General features: G+C 38.0%; 1 protein-coding gene across 1 annotated transcript; it reads left to right on the plus strand.

Moving 5' to 3' along the window:
• LOC145777318 (tetraspanin-36-like) lies at positions 1 to 14,765 on the plus strand. Its single transcript, XM_082588672.1, has 6 exons — positions 1 to 159; positions 4,666 to 4,845; positions 5,372 to 5,575; positions 5,952 to 6,113; positions 8,024 to 8,107; positions 13,540 to 14,765. Exons 1-6 carry the CDS (start codon positions 103 to 105, stop codon positions 13,633 to 13,635), a joined length of 783 nt encoding a protein of 260 aa, XP_082444798.1. The 5' UTR covers positions 1 to 102; the 3' UTR covers positions 13,636 to 14,765.
• Positions 14,766 to 15,090: the final 325 nt, after the last annotated feature.

Raw genomic sequence — 15,090 nt, forward strand, 5'->3', positions numbered from 1 at the left:
CATGCATCAAATAAAAAGACGTGTTATTTTTAAATTGCTTTAAGTGTTGTTTTGTTTAATACTTTGTTGTACTATTTTGGTTTAATACTTCAACTGTTCACAATGAGCTGCATGTCCCCGTTGAAGTGCATTCTTGTTCTCATCAATCTTCTATTTTGGGTAAGCGAACAATTAAAGCTTTTATTTTGATAATGATTTCATGTTTAATAGGTCATTGTATGTCAGTCAGTAGACAACTGATGCATGTTGACCATACGATTTTTTGAAACCTGTTTTTACTGTCACATGATGCAGAGTTAAATCACTAAATATTTTTGTGTCAAGAAATTATCGTACTGCTTTATTTTTAAATTGAATGTTTGGCTCATTGAAGGGAAATTTGCTTGAAAATTGGTATTTTATGGAAGGTCTTCAACTCTTCATCCTGTTGCTCTCCAGCACTCTTTGGTTGTTGTGGCTTTTTGGCCATTGTAGGCAAATTTTTAGAGATAAAAACATTTTGCAAAAATTGATCTCCACTTCATATGGTCAGTGGGGTGTTGCAGGCGCCCTCATGTGGTCAAAAACAGCTCTACTTTTTTTTTGGTATTCCTTTTGGCATATTAGGACACTTTGTGGAGTTTTATTGAGATTGCAGAAAAACTGAGTGAGCAGATTGCAAATGAATTTTACTAGTACAAAATTGCCATATTCCCACCATTGTGGGCATTAGCTAGTGCGTTAATTTTCTGGTAAGTCTAATTTTGGTAATACACTACTGTAACAATCTTAACAGCACCTTTCTTATGTCACAAGTCATGAAATATTTTACAATGCATGATATGCTAACTCCATTTTTGAATGATCCTTATTTATACTATGGTATTTCATTAAGTTTGGAACATTGCATTCAAGATCTGTGACTTTGGCTCGTTTTCTATGTTTTAGGCCTAGCTAGGTAGCACACTGCAGTGGTGTCAACAAATGCTTGTTTTAATTTTTGTGTAGGTTTACATTATTTAATCTAGTACTGTAGTATGACCAGTGGATCACAAAAATTAGAAAAAATGCATTTCCTTCTGTCTATATCTCCTACTAAAGATGACCAAAAAATCAATGGGAGCAAACTTCCCACATATCGGCAAGTTATTCTTAGCTTTCTGTCTTTCCTAGTAGAGATGGAGGAAGAAACTTCAATAAAGAAATTTAAAAGAGAATTGTTAACACAAGCAGCTAATCAGACAACAAGTGATGTTCTGATATTCTATAAAAAAGCTAACATTCCCACACTACACTCAGTAAAAATGGCTCAAAAAATAGTGAAATTTTACGATGAAATGAATGGGGTTCTCAAAATTCAGCTGGAATACTACAAAAAGAATGAAGGCAAGCAATCTACAAGGATCAAATCATTTAAAGACAAGCTACAACTGGCCTTTCCCTTCTGGCCTCGAGATGCAAAGGAACGTATTCCGATAGAAGATAGAGAATTTTTAAGGAGCATGCAAATGACAAGGGAAGCGACAATGGGTGGAAGCGATCAAGTAGGCTACTTCAACAAAAAGTAAAAAGGAAGCTATCGAGAAATGCAGTTCAGAAACAAAAAAAGAAAAATGAAAAGAAGCGGAAAGATAGTTGAGAAGAATTATCTCTACTCTTTAATCAGATGAAGCAATATCCTGATTCAACCAAGTTCTTAAGAAATGATTATCTAGAACTTATAAATTTATGTGACTTGTATATGGGAACTACTTCTTCAGTTGGTGTTACATTGCAACCACCAGGAGCACTGCACCGAGCCCGTTGGATGAGCAAGCTTATCTATTCTGTTAAAATTGTTCTTCTGGAAAATGAGGTACTCAAATTGCAAAAGCCTTATGTAGTTTTGAGGCAGGATCAGCTGAAGAAGCTGAAAAGATTTGTTCAATTTGCTGTGTATCATATATATATGTTCCCTGGTGGCTTACATATCCTTTCAGCAGAGCTGCTCCATCAAATGATCTCAAATTTTTAAAAACATTGTCACAATACACTGACAGATTCTTTGGTGGCAGAAAGTGCAAGGAAGGCATTGTTAAAACACCTCTGGTACCTGACAGAAGAAATGGTTCCACTATCTCTCTTTAGTTCTGTTGTGTCCAACAGTGAAAGACAACCATTGCTCAGGCATTAATGTAGCAGCCAAAAGGTGATGGTATTTTCAAGAAAAAATTTGGAGTTGGATTTGGTAAACCGATTTTTCCTGATCTTACACAATGTGCAAATGATAGAATGCTTTGCAGCTTCATAGGTCCCGATTCATGGTACTTCTTTCAACTGATGAAGATCGATTCATCTTTTCTTAGCAAATCAGTGGACGAGTGGTGTCATGAACACTCATAATGTAGAAGCAAAAAACAAAGTTGATCACTTCCATGTTGTTAATGATTCTGCAGAGCGGGGTGTCAAGTTGGCACATGATTTCCTTCCATCTGCTCAGCTTGAAGAACGCTACCAGAACATTCTTCAAGTTGTAGAAAATACAAGGAAGTCCTTGCATGTTGGATTGTTGGTTGGCATGGATGTGTTGTGGCCAATCAATTCTGAGTTAATAATTATCCAAAAATACACTTAATTATAGAAGATGAGTGTTCAAAGATATAATTTATTTGCAAAAAAAAACTCAAAACCAGTGACATAGGCAGTAATTTTTTCAAAATTTTTAAAGTATGGATATGATACTATCAAATACAAGTGTCAATTAATAAACATTTTCACCATTTAAAAACAACCATATAAAAATAACACCAATTTTTTTCATTCACGGGCGGTGAGTTGACATTTTTTTCTTGAAAACAGTGAAATTAAGCATTGAAAACTTCAAATTAAATCTGCTAGTTCAATTTTCAACCAATCTTGTTGAAATTGCACACAATGTGTTTTTTTACTAAAAGGCACATATAAAAAAAAGTAGAAGTGAATTTGATAAAGTTTAGTTTTTTGAGGGGCGCCTGCAACGGAATGGCCCGATTCGGTGAGTCCGATTCGGTGAGTCCGATCCCTTAACGGGGGATTTTTTTAATTTTTTTTTTTAATTATTGGGTACCGTGGCCTAATTATCATTGCCGTTTTAGGGTTAGGGGTTAGAGGTTAGGAACTCTCCGAATCAGACTCACCGAATCGGACTCGCCGAATAGTAGCAGACCCCGCCTGCAACACCCTAATGGTCAGCTGTAATGCAGTTTTTTGTGTTTTCAATAGTTAGTTAATATATCTTTGTTTAAAGCAAACATGGTGACATAGTTTTTAACTGAACATTGCAATTATATATATATCATATACTTGCAGGTACAGAATATAGAGATGTAGCCTAACAATATATCGATGTCAATATCAATAATACCGGCCGTTTTTGGAGTATATATTGGGATCGGCATTAGCTAAGTTTGGCCAATACTAAAAATACAAAATAAAATGCATTTGCTGCAGATTTTTGCTACAAAAATATAAATTTTTAAACTAGTTTATGTAAGGCCACTGCGAGGACATTTTTTCCCTATACCAATGAGATCCTCGAGTCCTAGGTGAAGACATTTTTAAGAAACACACATTATATCCAAAGAATACACTGTGGTTTTGTCAACTTCTCGGGTTCCTTGGAAATATACTGGGTCCCTAAAATCATCCTGGGCCAGAGTTCCAAAGTATCTCCTGGACCCCCCCCAATGGTACTGGTTTTATGCAAATAAGGTCAAATTTAGCTCATTCAATTTAACTCTTTGCAAAAACCAAAGCTATTTCTTTTTGAGACACTAAGGTATCAGCAAAATATCGATATTGGTGTCGGCCTAAAAAAGTGATACCTTATACGATATCGGCCAGAATATTGGTATCGGTACATCTCTAGTTGCAGTCATGGATTTTCACTTGCAGATGAATTGCACTTGGAAACAATTGAAGTTCTCAATGCAGTTAAGAACCGCTGGCTTTGTGAGAGTCAAAGAGATGTTGCGAGCAGCTGAGGGTTGGACACACAGCACAGAAATGTCAGAAGAATTTGGACAAAATTGTGCATAGGGAGAAAGCAGCTCAGCAGCACATAAAGGGCAATAAACATGGAAACAAATTTAAATTGGGAAGGGCAAATAAGATGAGCATTGCTTTGTTGTTGTTATTTAAAGGCTTTAAAAACACGCATTTTAATGTCAGGTGAGTTATTAATAGAAAAGCCAAAGGAATTGGAAAGGTTTGGGCCCTGAATTCAAGCTGATAATGCAGTGGTTGAGTTGCTTGAAACAACGCGCTTGGATTGAATGGAAATTAAAACACCATGTGGATGGATGATGTCACAGTCGCACAACAGTGGGAAAAAACCATACCACCAAAAAATTCAGAAGTATCTGCTAGGCAGATTTTACAATGCTGATAAAACAGCATTATTTTAAGCGTAACCTCAGGTAAAAGGTGAAATTTGCAGAGGTTTACTTGTTCAAAGAAAACAATTAGTCAAATCAGGAAATGTTGTGTTGGGGGCGAATAAGTACAATTTAAAAAAAAATTGAATTAATGTGTTTAATTGATTATACGGTACTGTACAAGTGTACATATAGGCCTGCAGAAGCGTTATGAATATATGGTCAGTTGGTCACATTAATTCAAAAACATGCTTAAAACCTATTTATTGCTTTTGTGTGATATATTTCACAGATTGCTGGAGCAATTTTGATTTATGCCGGAGTGGTTTACATTGAAGCCGATAATGGGAGCGTTGCCCAATCTAGTGCATGGCCAGCAGTTGTTATTCTTTGTGCTGCCGGTGTTCTCATTCTAGGAGGGGTTGTAGGTTGTGTTGGCACTCTATGGGAGAAGAAGGCCTGTCTTGGATTGGTAAGATTTGTAAAACAACATAATGCACTTAAAGTTTGGATTAGTATAGTATTAATCTTGATTTATTCTAGTAAACGCTGTACCCATCACAGATATGCATTACTCTTAGCACTTTTCAAAACAGATGGTCTCAGCGCAGCCATATAGATTATACACTCTATAATGTAGAGCCAAAGTTGAGCCTATATCATTAGTCATTACGGCACCTCAAATTAATATCTTTGCTGAGTGCCAAGTAGGGATAAGATTCAGTGCCACTTTAAAATCGTTTAGTATGACCCAATAAGGCGTTGCACTCATGTTTAATGTTTATCGATTCAAAGACGGACACTCTAACCACTGAGCCGATTTAGCCAGTAATCGGCAAACTTTTAAACGTTTTTTGTACAAATTTATACCCATATGTTTCAGGTTTCCTTTTTATTAGTCACAATGATGTGGATAAAACTATCAATTTTAACTTTGACTTTGAACTAAACAAAGTCTTCATCCGAGTCATGCATTTAAGTCTTATCATTTCTTTCAGTTCCTCATTTTCCTTGTTACTGTGTTGATTGTGAACGCAGCCATCTCTGGTGTCATGCTTGTCCACCGAAGCACTATCAGTGACAAATTTGATGATTTTGTGCTGGATGCTTTCAAACAGTATGACAACAACACTGTTCCTGCCAATTCGACTGACTCTGATAACTTCAACGAAACCTCTTTCGTTGACACTGTTCAAAAGGATGTATGTTACTTTGGCGTAAAACAGTGATCCAGCTTACTGACCATGCTAGGAATTTTATGTTTAACCAAACCATTTAATCTAAATTATGCTTTTAATATAATATGCTTTTCATGAATACTTTTGCTATAGATTTCCTTGTTTGCCTTTCACGTTTTGACCCCTAGCATAGTCGTTGTAAGTGCAATCATACATTTTTTTTTTGCTTAGTGCATTAATCATTTAGCACAAAACTTGTGCTCTCAATTTCAATTTGTTAAACAGTTCTACTGAGAGAGTTGCCAAACCGAGAATTAGATTGCTGCAATCCGTTAGAGAAATCAGAACCCTTTATTTCCGCGATGAGCCTTTAATTTTGCCCAATAATTTTTACCTGTAGTTGGACTGCTGTGGCTACAACAACTACACGGATTGGATCAAGTTTTCATGGGCCCACACTAATCTCACTGTTCCCCTCTCCTGCTGTAAACCCCAAGCCGGAAATAACACCAACTGCACTGGCAGCATTGAACCCAAGCAAATCGACTTAATTTACACCAAGGTACTGCTATGCAGTTTTCAAATCGTCTTTTTTGTTTTAAATATATCACACTGGCCAACACAATTTATGGTGCGAGGTTCTCGAAGGCAGGGATTCCGAAAATGAAGTTTGTTTTCCCATATCAAATCTGTTTTGTTTTCACTGCAGCCATCGCTCGTCAACGTGTGATGATTGCCGTAAAAAAACATGATTAGATACGGGAAAACGGATTTGGTTTTCGGATTCAGCTACCCAAATTTACCCTGAAAACAATCTTTTTGTTCATGCATCAGAAAGATGGTATTAAATTTTTGGCCTGTAATCGTTTACTTCATTGGTGAAAGAGTGAAATACATACGAATACGATTGTTATTTGAAGAACTTTTATTAACAACTGTACAAATGAAGTTAGAGACGTAAGCAATGATGTGTTTCCTCCTTTCTAAAGTTGGTAGTTTTTCACAACGTTCGGTGAGCATTAACTTTTTTAGTTACATACTTATCTCATATCTAACACGAAAGCGAGTGACCCAAAAAACAAGTATTTTTACCAACAGTTTACCACTCAACCTCCTTTTAAAAACATACACTTTTCCATTATATGTGGCGTCGCGATAGCCTGCATAAGTTTTGCGTCTGTTATTGTGTTCTATTCATATGCTACAAACTATAGAAGTCGTGCAAGCCGTAAGAACATGTATCATAATTCCCAGACAGCAAATCAGTCATTGTTTACATTGATTCAACGTCTCCAGACGTTGAATCAGTGTAAACAATGACTGATTTGCCATCTGAGAACCACACTGCTTTTGTTTTAATTTTAAGCGCAATGATGCTTGACCAACGTAGAACAAAGGATGTTGGAGAAATATGCTTGTGTGTGTGCCGGAACTATTGTTTCAATACCCTGCTAGTGGGCTGTATCTCAGTTTGCAAAATCCGTCCTTTTTACATTGATTCAACGACTGCACACTTTGAAACAACGTAAAATAGAAGGATGTTGCTAACTGGGGTAGTAGTAGTTTCGTATGGCATTTTCACACTTAAAGTTTGTTGTCTTTTGGCAATGTTTTTAAATATATTTCATTGGTAAACTGCGTTGACACCACCGGATAGTGCAGCCCATGGACATCCGTTAGTTTTTGTTGGATTATTACTCCAAGTATTGCTAGCTTCTTAAAGTCTTTGATGTAGTATGGCTGTGGTTTCTCCTAGATATAGTAGGGAAATTCCGCTCATCGTCGGTAGCCATTGTATTGGGGTCGATTTGAGCGCTCCAGTGATTGTACGCATTGACTTTCGCAGTATCAACCGATCAGTCCTGATCGCTCTTTAGTTAGTATTTCTCCTATTGTTTGTAAAGATTTGGACCGGGCAGCGATAGCCCAGTCGTCGGCGGATCCAAATTTCTTAACCTGTGTTGTATGATGAACCGTGGACGGACGACGTCCACAGATGAACTATACAAAGTGTATTACGTCGTTGAGAACTTTCATCACCACAAAGCGTTACTTTTTGCGCAACTCAAGAAAGCAAATTTTCTTAAATAAATGCTCAACTCTTGGGACTGGCTTTCTCACCGTGTGTAATCGCTTGTGCTGGACGACGCCCATTTGACACCACCACTATGTTAATCTGATAATATTGTTTGTTGTGTTCCGCATTAAAATGTGCCTCGTTTTGCGATGTACGATCACAGCACGATCTTTCGAGCAAATGAGCGACAACTAAACTGTGTGATGCTAGTATGCGCAACAGACACCCCAAACAGAAAATTAACCGTTTTTTTAGATTGATTTAACGTCTGCAGATGTTGAATCAATAAAAAAACGGTTGATGTGCTGTTTGGGCCTGTATTTCCAAAGAAATAGGCTTTTCTGCAGGGCGAATAAGTAACTTTTCGTCTTATTGATTAAGAATGATCTTTATAGGGTTGCAAGAAGCCGCTGAATGACGCATTCCACAAGTTTTATAGCTTCCTGTCCTGGAGCGCTTTGGCCATCGCCATTCTGATCGTAAGTCGTTAGTTCTAAGCTGGCTACGGTTTTGTTCTTGGTAAGAAAAATAACTATGCCATCATTCAACCTGCAACCATGTCTTGCCTACTTTATACTTTTCAAGCATTCGTTGCAATTTTCTTGGTGTATCTTCAAACGTTTAAAGAAGGTTTCATTTGGTGAATGGCAGATACTTTCGCAAGGGCATTGGGCTGCGCAGTAGTTTTGTTGCCATTTTATTTGTCATTTCCGAATCACGCATTTCATGTCACAAGTTGTTTATACAATCTGAATATTTACTATCGTTTAGTATCGATTTGCTACTATTCGGAGAATCCAATTCGAAGACAGTCCTTTGCGGAGATTTTTAAAATCTTACAGGCGGCATCTATTTAAAGGAATTAGCTTAAGAGGTTAATCAAGTATAGTCTCAAAGAAAGTTTCAGCGAAAAAGTCTCAAATAAAGTTTCATCGAAAAAAGATAAAAGAGTTGTCAAACGGCGTTTCGTGATTAACAATCTTGGTTAATCAAATGAAGTCTCATCGAAAATGTCTAAACTAAAGTTGCGAGATATCGCTCTAGCCCAGGGGTCACCAACCTTTTTTGCATGCGGGCCACTTTGGTACTTAGGAGAGCTGTGGCGGGCCGCATTAATAAAATTTTAGGTAGGTTGACTCTTATGCTAGAAAAGAACGCATTTCGTACCCAGTATCCAGCGTTACATGTTCTTAAATCTTAGAATACCGCAGCAACAAAATTAGTCGAACAACGCTACTGCCAGGCCAAGCTCCTCAACACTTTTGACTTCTTTAACATTGCCTAATGAACGAGGCCACTTGTTTTGCGCATGTAGGCTATAACGAGGCGAGCGGTTTCATCAGAATATTCATCGCCAAGCAAGAGTGGTGTTGTCACTTCGCTTCACAAAAGATATCTTGCCATTAACAGTTTCAGTAAACAAGGAAATGTTTGACACAACAATAGTGACCTGCAAACATATCAGCAAAAAATAGGCTCCAATAACAGGGAAAAAGAAATCAGGCACCATGAAACAAACGCTTGTGGAAATCATCGAAAAAACGTTTCTATCGTAACTCATAAACAGTGTTCCCTCTAAAAATGCAATGAGTTGGGTTTTCATCCTTTTTTGTGAAAGTGTATAAAACCGTCTTTCCTTGATGTCACGATTTCTTTCTATCTCTTACCAGGAAAAAGACTTGGAAAGGTTCAATGACGTAGTTTAATGGGTCAAACCGAAAAGCAGTCAATTAAATGTCGAATAATTCTACTAGTGAAATGATAATCTGACTTCTTGTAGAACTTTAACGAACGGCTTCTCAAATAACTCTAATTTCGAACACAATTTATATCAGCACCAATTCTCATCTACTTGTATTCAATTACTTCAAGTCTCAATCACCAATAATTTCTGCATCAACTACCAATCCACAACTCATAGCACAACTCTCATAATCAACTCATAATAATAATAATAATAATAATTACACAAACTACACCACTATTTATAGTTGGTTGTTCAGTCCAGTAACTTCGAGAAGGTTACGTAAGGTTACATCATAAAGAACCATTGTTCTATCAAGCAGCATTTAAATGTAAACAACAGAAGTCTCTAGAATGTCACGTAGGGAAAATGATTCCAGAAAACACATTTTACATAATACAGATTTCGTAATCAGAGATTACTTCAGGTCATAACCGATAATAACACATCGCACCAGAATTCTACAACCAAAACAACACGCTCATTGAAGATACAAAGCAAGCCATCGCGAGGCATTGCACCTTGATTGTGACACTTGATGATTAGTCAAATGTCACTTGCGGTGCTTATCAGCATGGCAAGAATTGTTGATTAACAACATTTTGCAGTAGGCCTACTAAGCTAAATATTTTCATAATACAACCAGAAAAAGTCTTTAAATTTATATATAATATTTTTCCAATTTATTATAAATTGAGTTGGCACACCGACCTATTTTGCCAACAAAAACTTGCATAAAGGAACACTGCTCGTGAGACCCAATAACGATGAAACCCACACTAAGTGTTTACAGGACATTTACAAACTTAAAATAAGCAACCCTTTGCTCACAAACATATTCGAAATTCGAAAACAGACGTTTTAATCAACCACTGGGACAGTGTGGCTGGACATTGCATTGGAATAACTTTAAACGACTCCTACCTAGAACTACTGTATAATCTGATTGGCAGGTTGGTGGAATCGTAAGTTATGCAAAGCGAAAATATGCTTCCAGGAAAGTATTTTTTGCCTTCATGCTCTTTAACTCCTCAAGAAAATATTTTTGGGTATACTTGTGCGCTAATACCTTCTGCGGGCCGCACAAAACAGCGTAGCGGGCCGCATGCGGCCCGCGGGCCGCCAGTTGGTGACCCCTGCTCTAGCCTATACCAGCAAGATATCAGCTAATTTACATCTACCTCACTGAAACAATAAGTTCCTCGTTTGCATGGGTATGGGAAGGTAAACACAAAAACCGCTTACCCAAGTGATCCCTACAGTTTTTTTTAGATAAACAGAAGCGGTCGCTGGATTAAGAAATCACCGAATGGGTTTCGGAATTTCTTCGTATCCGATTCTCCGAAACGGGCCATTCCGGTTTGGTATCATTGCAAGAAAGGCGGAAGCCATTCACCTAAATTGATTTCAACATGCCTTTAAGCTGCTTCATTTTTTCGGCGACCAAGCATGGTCTACCAGAGCAGCTTCTTTCCTGCGGCCAAATTCTCTTGCCTAGCAACCAAAATAAAAAACCCGTTAAAAGTTTGTGTTTTAAAAAATCGGTTAATTATTATTGTGTTTTTGCGTTTACTCAGGTAAGAACAATGCAACAAGGCCGTAAAACATATTTGCAGTTGCCTTAAATGTACTGCTTCCTAAGAAGGTGTACAGATAGTCATCGAGTTTTTATAGGTCGACGCTCAGACTTTCTCGTCGGCATGTGAGAGACTTTATCTTGTAAAAAAACGTTACGAATGCGAGTGAAGCGAAAAAGTTTCACGTACGAATGCAAATCAGGGTTGCATTCCTGGGGGGGCTCGGGGGGGCTCAGCCCCCCGAAAAACGAAAAGGCTTGATGTAGGGGGGGCTCAGGGGGGGCTCGTTCAAGCTTCCATTTTTCAGCTTTTCTGGCTGAACAACAACTTCTCGACTGAACAAGTAACACTTTAACAGCTTTCTCACAACAGAACTGCAAAAAAACACGAACATAAGTTGATAGCAATCGCCAATTATCACTTTTGTCAGAAACTCTCCAGACTGGGATATCAACTTCGTAGTAGCTAATCGTCATGTCAAATGGACTGTTAATTCTCTACTTCAAATAAAAAAAGCTATTCAAGAAGGAAAGTATTCGTTTGATGAAGTTGTTAACTTGAGTCCCGGAAGTACAAAAAACTACTCCTTTAAAGGCACAACATTGGACCAGTTCAAAGCTCGACGTAGAGACTAGCCTACCCTTCTTTTGATCGTAATCAGTTTATTCAAGCTTTGGTTGACAACATTGGAAGCAGGATGGTGGACACCAACAATGAAAATTCTGTGAAGAGCTTGGAAATTATTGTACCAGAGTTATGGCCTGCTGCAGTCGAAGTTCCATGGCAAGAAGGGGAGCAGAGATTACGAAAAATAGAGGAGAGATTTCATGTCATCACTCCTATTTCCGATTTTCGATTGTATGTTGACAATCCTTGTCATATACCAGATACGATAAAGTTGCTCAAGAACGTAGTAGCCTACTAAACATGATTGCTATAAGTTCTGCTGAAGCCGAACGTGGATTTTCACAAATGAACTTGGTCATCACACAGCTACGATCACGGCTGACCATATCACTTGTTTCAGCATTGTTGTTCATCAGCATCAATGGACCACCTCCTCATTTATGGAATGGCACTGCGGCAACTCAGAAGTGGTTGCAGACTCATCGGTCGGCTGTGGATGTTCAAGTTAAGCATTCTAAGCTGCCCACATTGAATGAACTCAGATCTCCGCAAAAACTGTTTGCTGGCTAAAATCAAGGACTGTCGTGGTGCTTTAAACTTAGCCCATACAACCAAAGACCTGGCAGACAGGCTGTTTGTTTTGTGTAATCTCGTTTGCACCAACTTGGAATATGCTTTTGCTGTAATTGGAGTTTTTTAAACTGTTCGTTAATAACTAAATGAGATTTTAGTGTAACTGTCACATTGGCAGCTTATTGGTTCTTATATAGCAAATCTGCAACCACAAGCGCTCATTTCAAGAATTGCATTTCCTTACTTTCCTATTGCAGTCAATGTTTTTGCAAGTGTGCTTAGGATTGGCTCATACAAATAAGTTTACAATTGAGTTAAGAGATTGGAATTAGCTCATGCAAATCGAGTTTCAAGTGTAGGCCTACGCAGTAAAAAAAAAGCAAAGGAGATTGCAGTGTAGCAACCAAGCCAAATTTCAAACTTATAATTTTATATCGGATTCAACCACGCTTTCACGTTTTGTTGCTTCTACCTTTTTCTTTACTTCAAGCTATGTTTTAGCATGGGTTGTTTTTCGACATGATGTTCAGAAGTAAAAACATACTGAACAGTGTTTCCTTTTAAAAAAGGTAAACATTGTTGGCTAACCTACACCGATTACTTATACATACTTTGTCTATAACAACACAGCTAAGTGTTAGAGCCCCCCCAAAAAAAATTTTAGGAATGCACCCCTGATGCAAATGGAGAATAAAAGTTTGAAATACGAACATGAGTCTAGAAATATTGGCTGGTGGAAGCCAGTGATCAAGCATAGCTTACTGGCTCGGAAATTCCGGAAGCCATTCAACGACTTGGTCGCCTGGAGCTTAGGAGGCCTGCTTAAACAAAGTGTGACGGTGCAGTGAGCGATATTCTAATAAGTCACATGTCTGTGCAACATTGTGTCACTATTGGAAGGCTGACGCGGCTATTCAGCGAAATTCACACCCTTTTGTTTGCCATCCTTCAAGGTGGTTTTAGAAAGTGATCCGTCGAAGCACAAAGATTAAATTTTTCAATATGCAACGTCTGCTGCTCGTGCAAGCTTTATCTCGCCAGTATAAGCGGCTTTTCATACATCGATTGTTCGACTATCGATTTGGTGAGTAAGCCGATGGTGAACACTGAACAGCCACAATAAAGTAGTTCCCTAAGTACCATGAAGTTTCTTGCCCTCTGTCTTTTAGTAGCTTTATGTTACGCCTCAGAAAGCAAAATCCGTCGTTTTTACATTGATTCACAGAATCACAGACGTCTGCAGACATTGAATCATTGTAAAAATTACAGATTCTGCTGTCTTGGGCCTGGCTTGCCAAGGTCAATTCACTGATTAGTGATTACTATACGGTGAAGTAGTCCTCAATTGCTTTGTGTGTGATTTCTCCTGAATTGCATCTCTCTTTTTTAGTTGATCGGCTCCCTTGTTGTCATCGGACTCCTCTTCCGTCAGAGGAACCGTCCTCTCGGTTACTCTGAGCTGTCACCTGGTTACACTGAAGCTTAGCCTACACCTGGAGATTGGACAGAGAGTGTACTTGTGCTTAAGCTATAAAAACTTTTTTTCAAGGTTGTCAAATTACCATTGTAGTTTTTGTGCCCGTGTGTGAAACAGTACGTGACTTTCTTTCCTGTTTGCCTGCCGCATGGGAGTTAACAGACATTTTGCTGACGTATGATTTGGTTTAAAACGCTTTCTATGAACGTAGGGTATCCACGCGTGGTAAAACCTACTCAGACAGCAAATCAACCGTTTTGGAAAAAATGTTTGATTTACTGTCCGTATAGGAACTCCTAATAAGGTCTTGGTCGCTAGAACAGTCACGTGACTAGCTTAACAATGCAACTTCCTATAAACCCCAAGACTAACTACTGTAATATTGCATTGGAACTACGTAGTCAATAGTCATACGTTGAACCTTGTGTTCATCGCGAAGTAATTCATTGTATTGTTTTTCAACGACTTGTAATAAATAAAACTGGTATTTCATTTAATGCACTCGTTTTTCAACGATTTGGAAGATTGCATGTGCATATTTATGGTCAGTTTTTGAAACTTGCTGTGTTCTTAAACTCGATTTATCTGTTGCCACCTAGCTTGCGCCGTGTCTCCAAATACTGAAGTGAAATTGTTAAAAATTGAAAAATGCCTTTCTAGAAGCTTTATTGGCGTTCTTTTCTTATAAAGACAATTTCAAATTTTAAAGTGTTGAATTAACAAAAAATCCCTGACTTTCATTGGCTTAGTAAACAATCTAAACGCCTAACAAACTTTCGATAATGACTAAAAAAGTTTAAAAAAATTGTAAATAATTAATGGTGACCAGAGTAAAACTTGAAATTGCCGCTTTTGTACACATGTCGCTCCTTTGTAAATTTAGCTTTGCCAATGCAATGTGCTGTAATGACTGTAGACTGTTTTGCTACGAAGCACTTGGTTTGTACCTTTTCAATGCCTGGTATTTGTAACTGTACAGTTTTCATTAGCCGACAAACTGTAACTTTTTGTCTCTAAATACTTGAAAGGGTTTGTCTTGCAAGTGAAACGTTTTTAGATTGCTGAATGTCTTCACTGGAATGTCTGTTAAACAGTGCAGATCGTGCGTAATCGATGTCAATACACAGTATGCTGTCGTGTTCTTTGCTTGCGTCAAAAACTCTGCATTCGGTGGGATTGATTCGAAATTACCCACTACCTTCGTCGTGATAGATGACTTAATATCCTAATTTTTTAACAATGATGTGAACAAGGGTAGTTCTCAATTCATGCATTTAAGCCGCACATCGGTAGAATATTGTTCTCTGTTTATGAAAAATTGGTGCGGTAGGTTTCACTTTGAACGATGAAATAGGCTACGCTCCTGTTCTCAACTTTGTGGATCGTCTGTATCAGCACACAACAAGGCCGCCACAAGTCAGTCCGTCCTAAAATATCATATTTAACTTCTATTGTCCTACAACC

This window comes from Aplidium turbinatum, chromosome 9 (assembly GCF_918807975.1).
Source record: "Aplidium turbinatum chromosome 9, kaAplTurb1.1, whole genome shotgun sequence".
NCBI classification, from domain to species: Eukaryota; Metazoa; Chordata; class Ascidiacea; order Aplousobranchia; family Polyclinidae; genus Aplidium; species Aplidium turbinatum.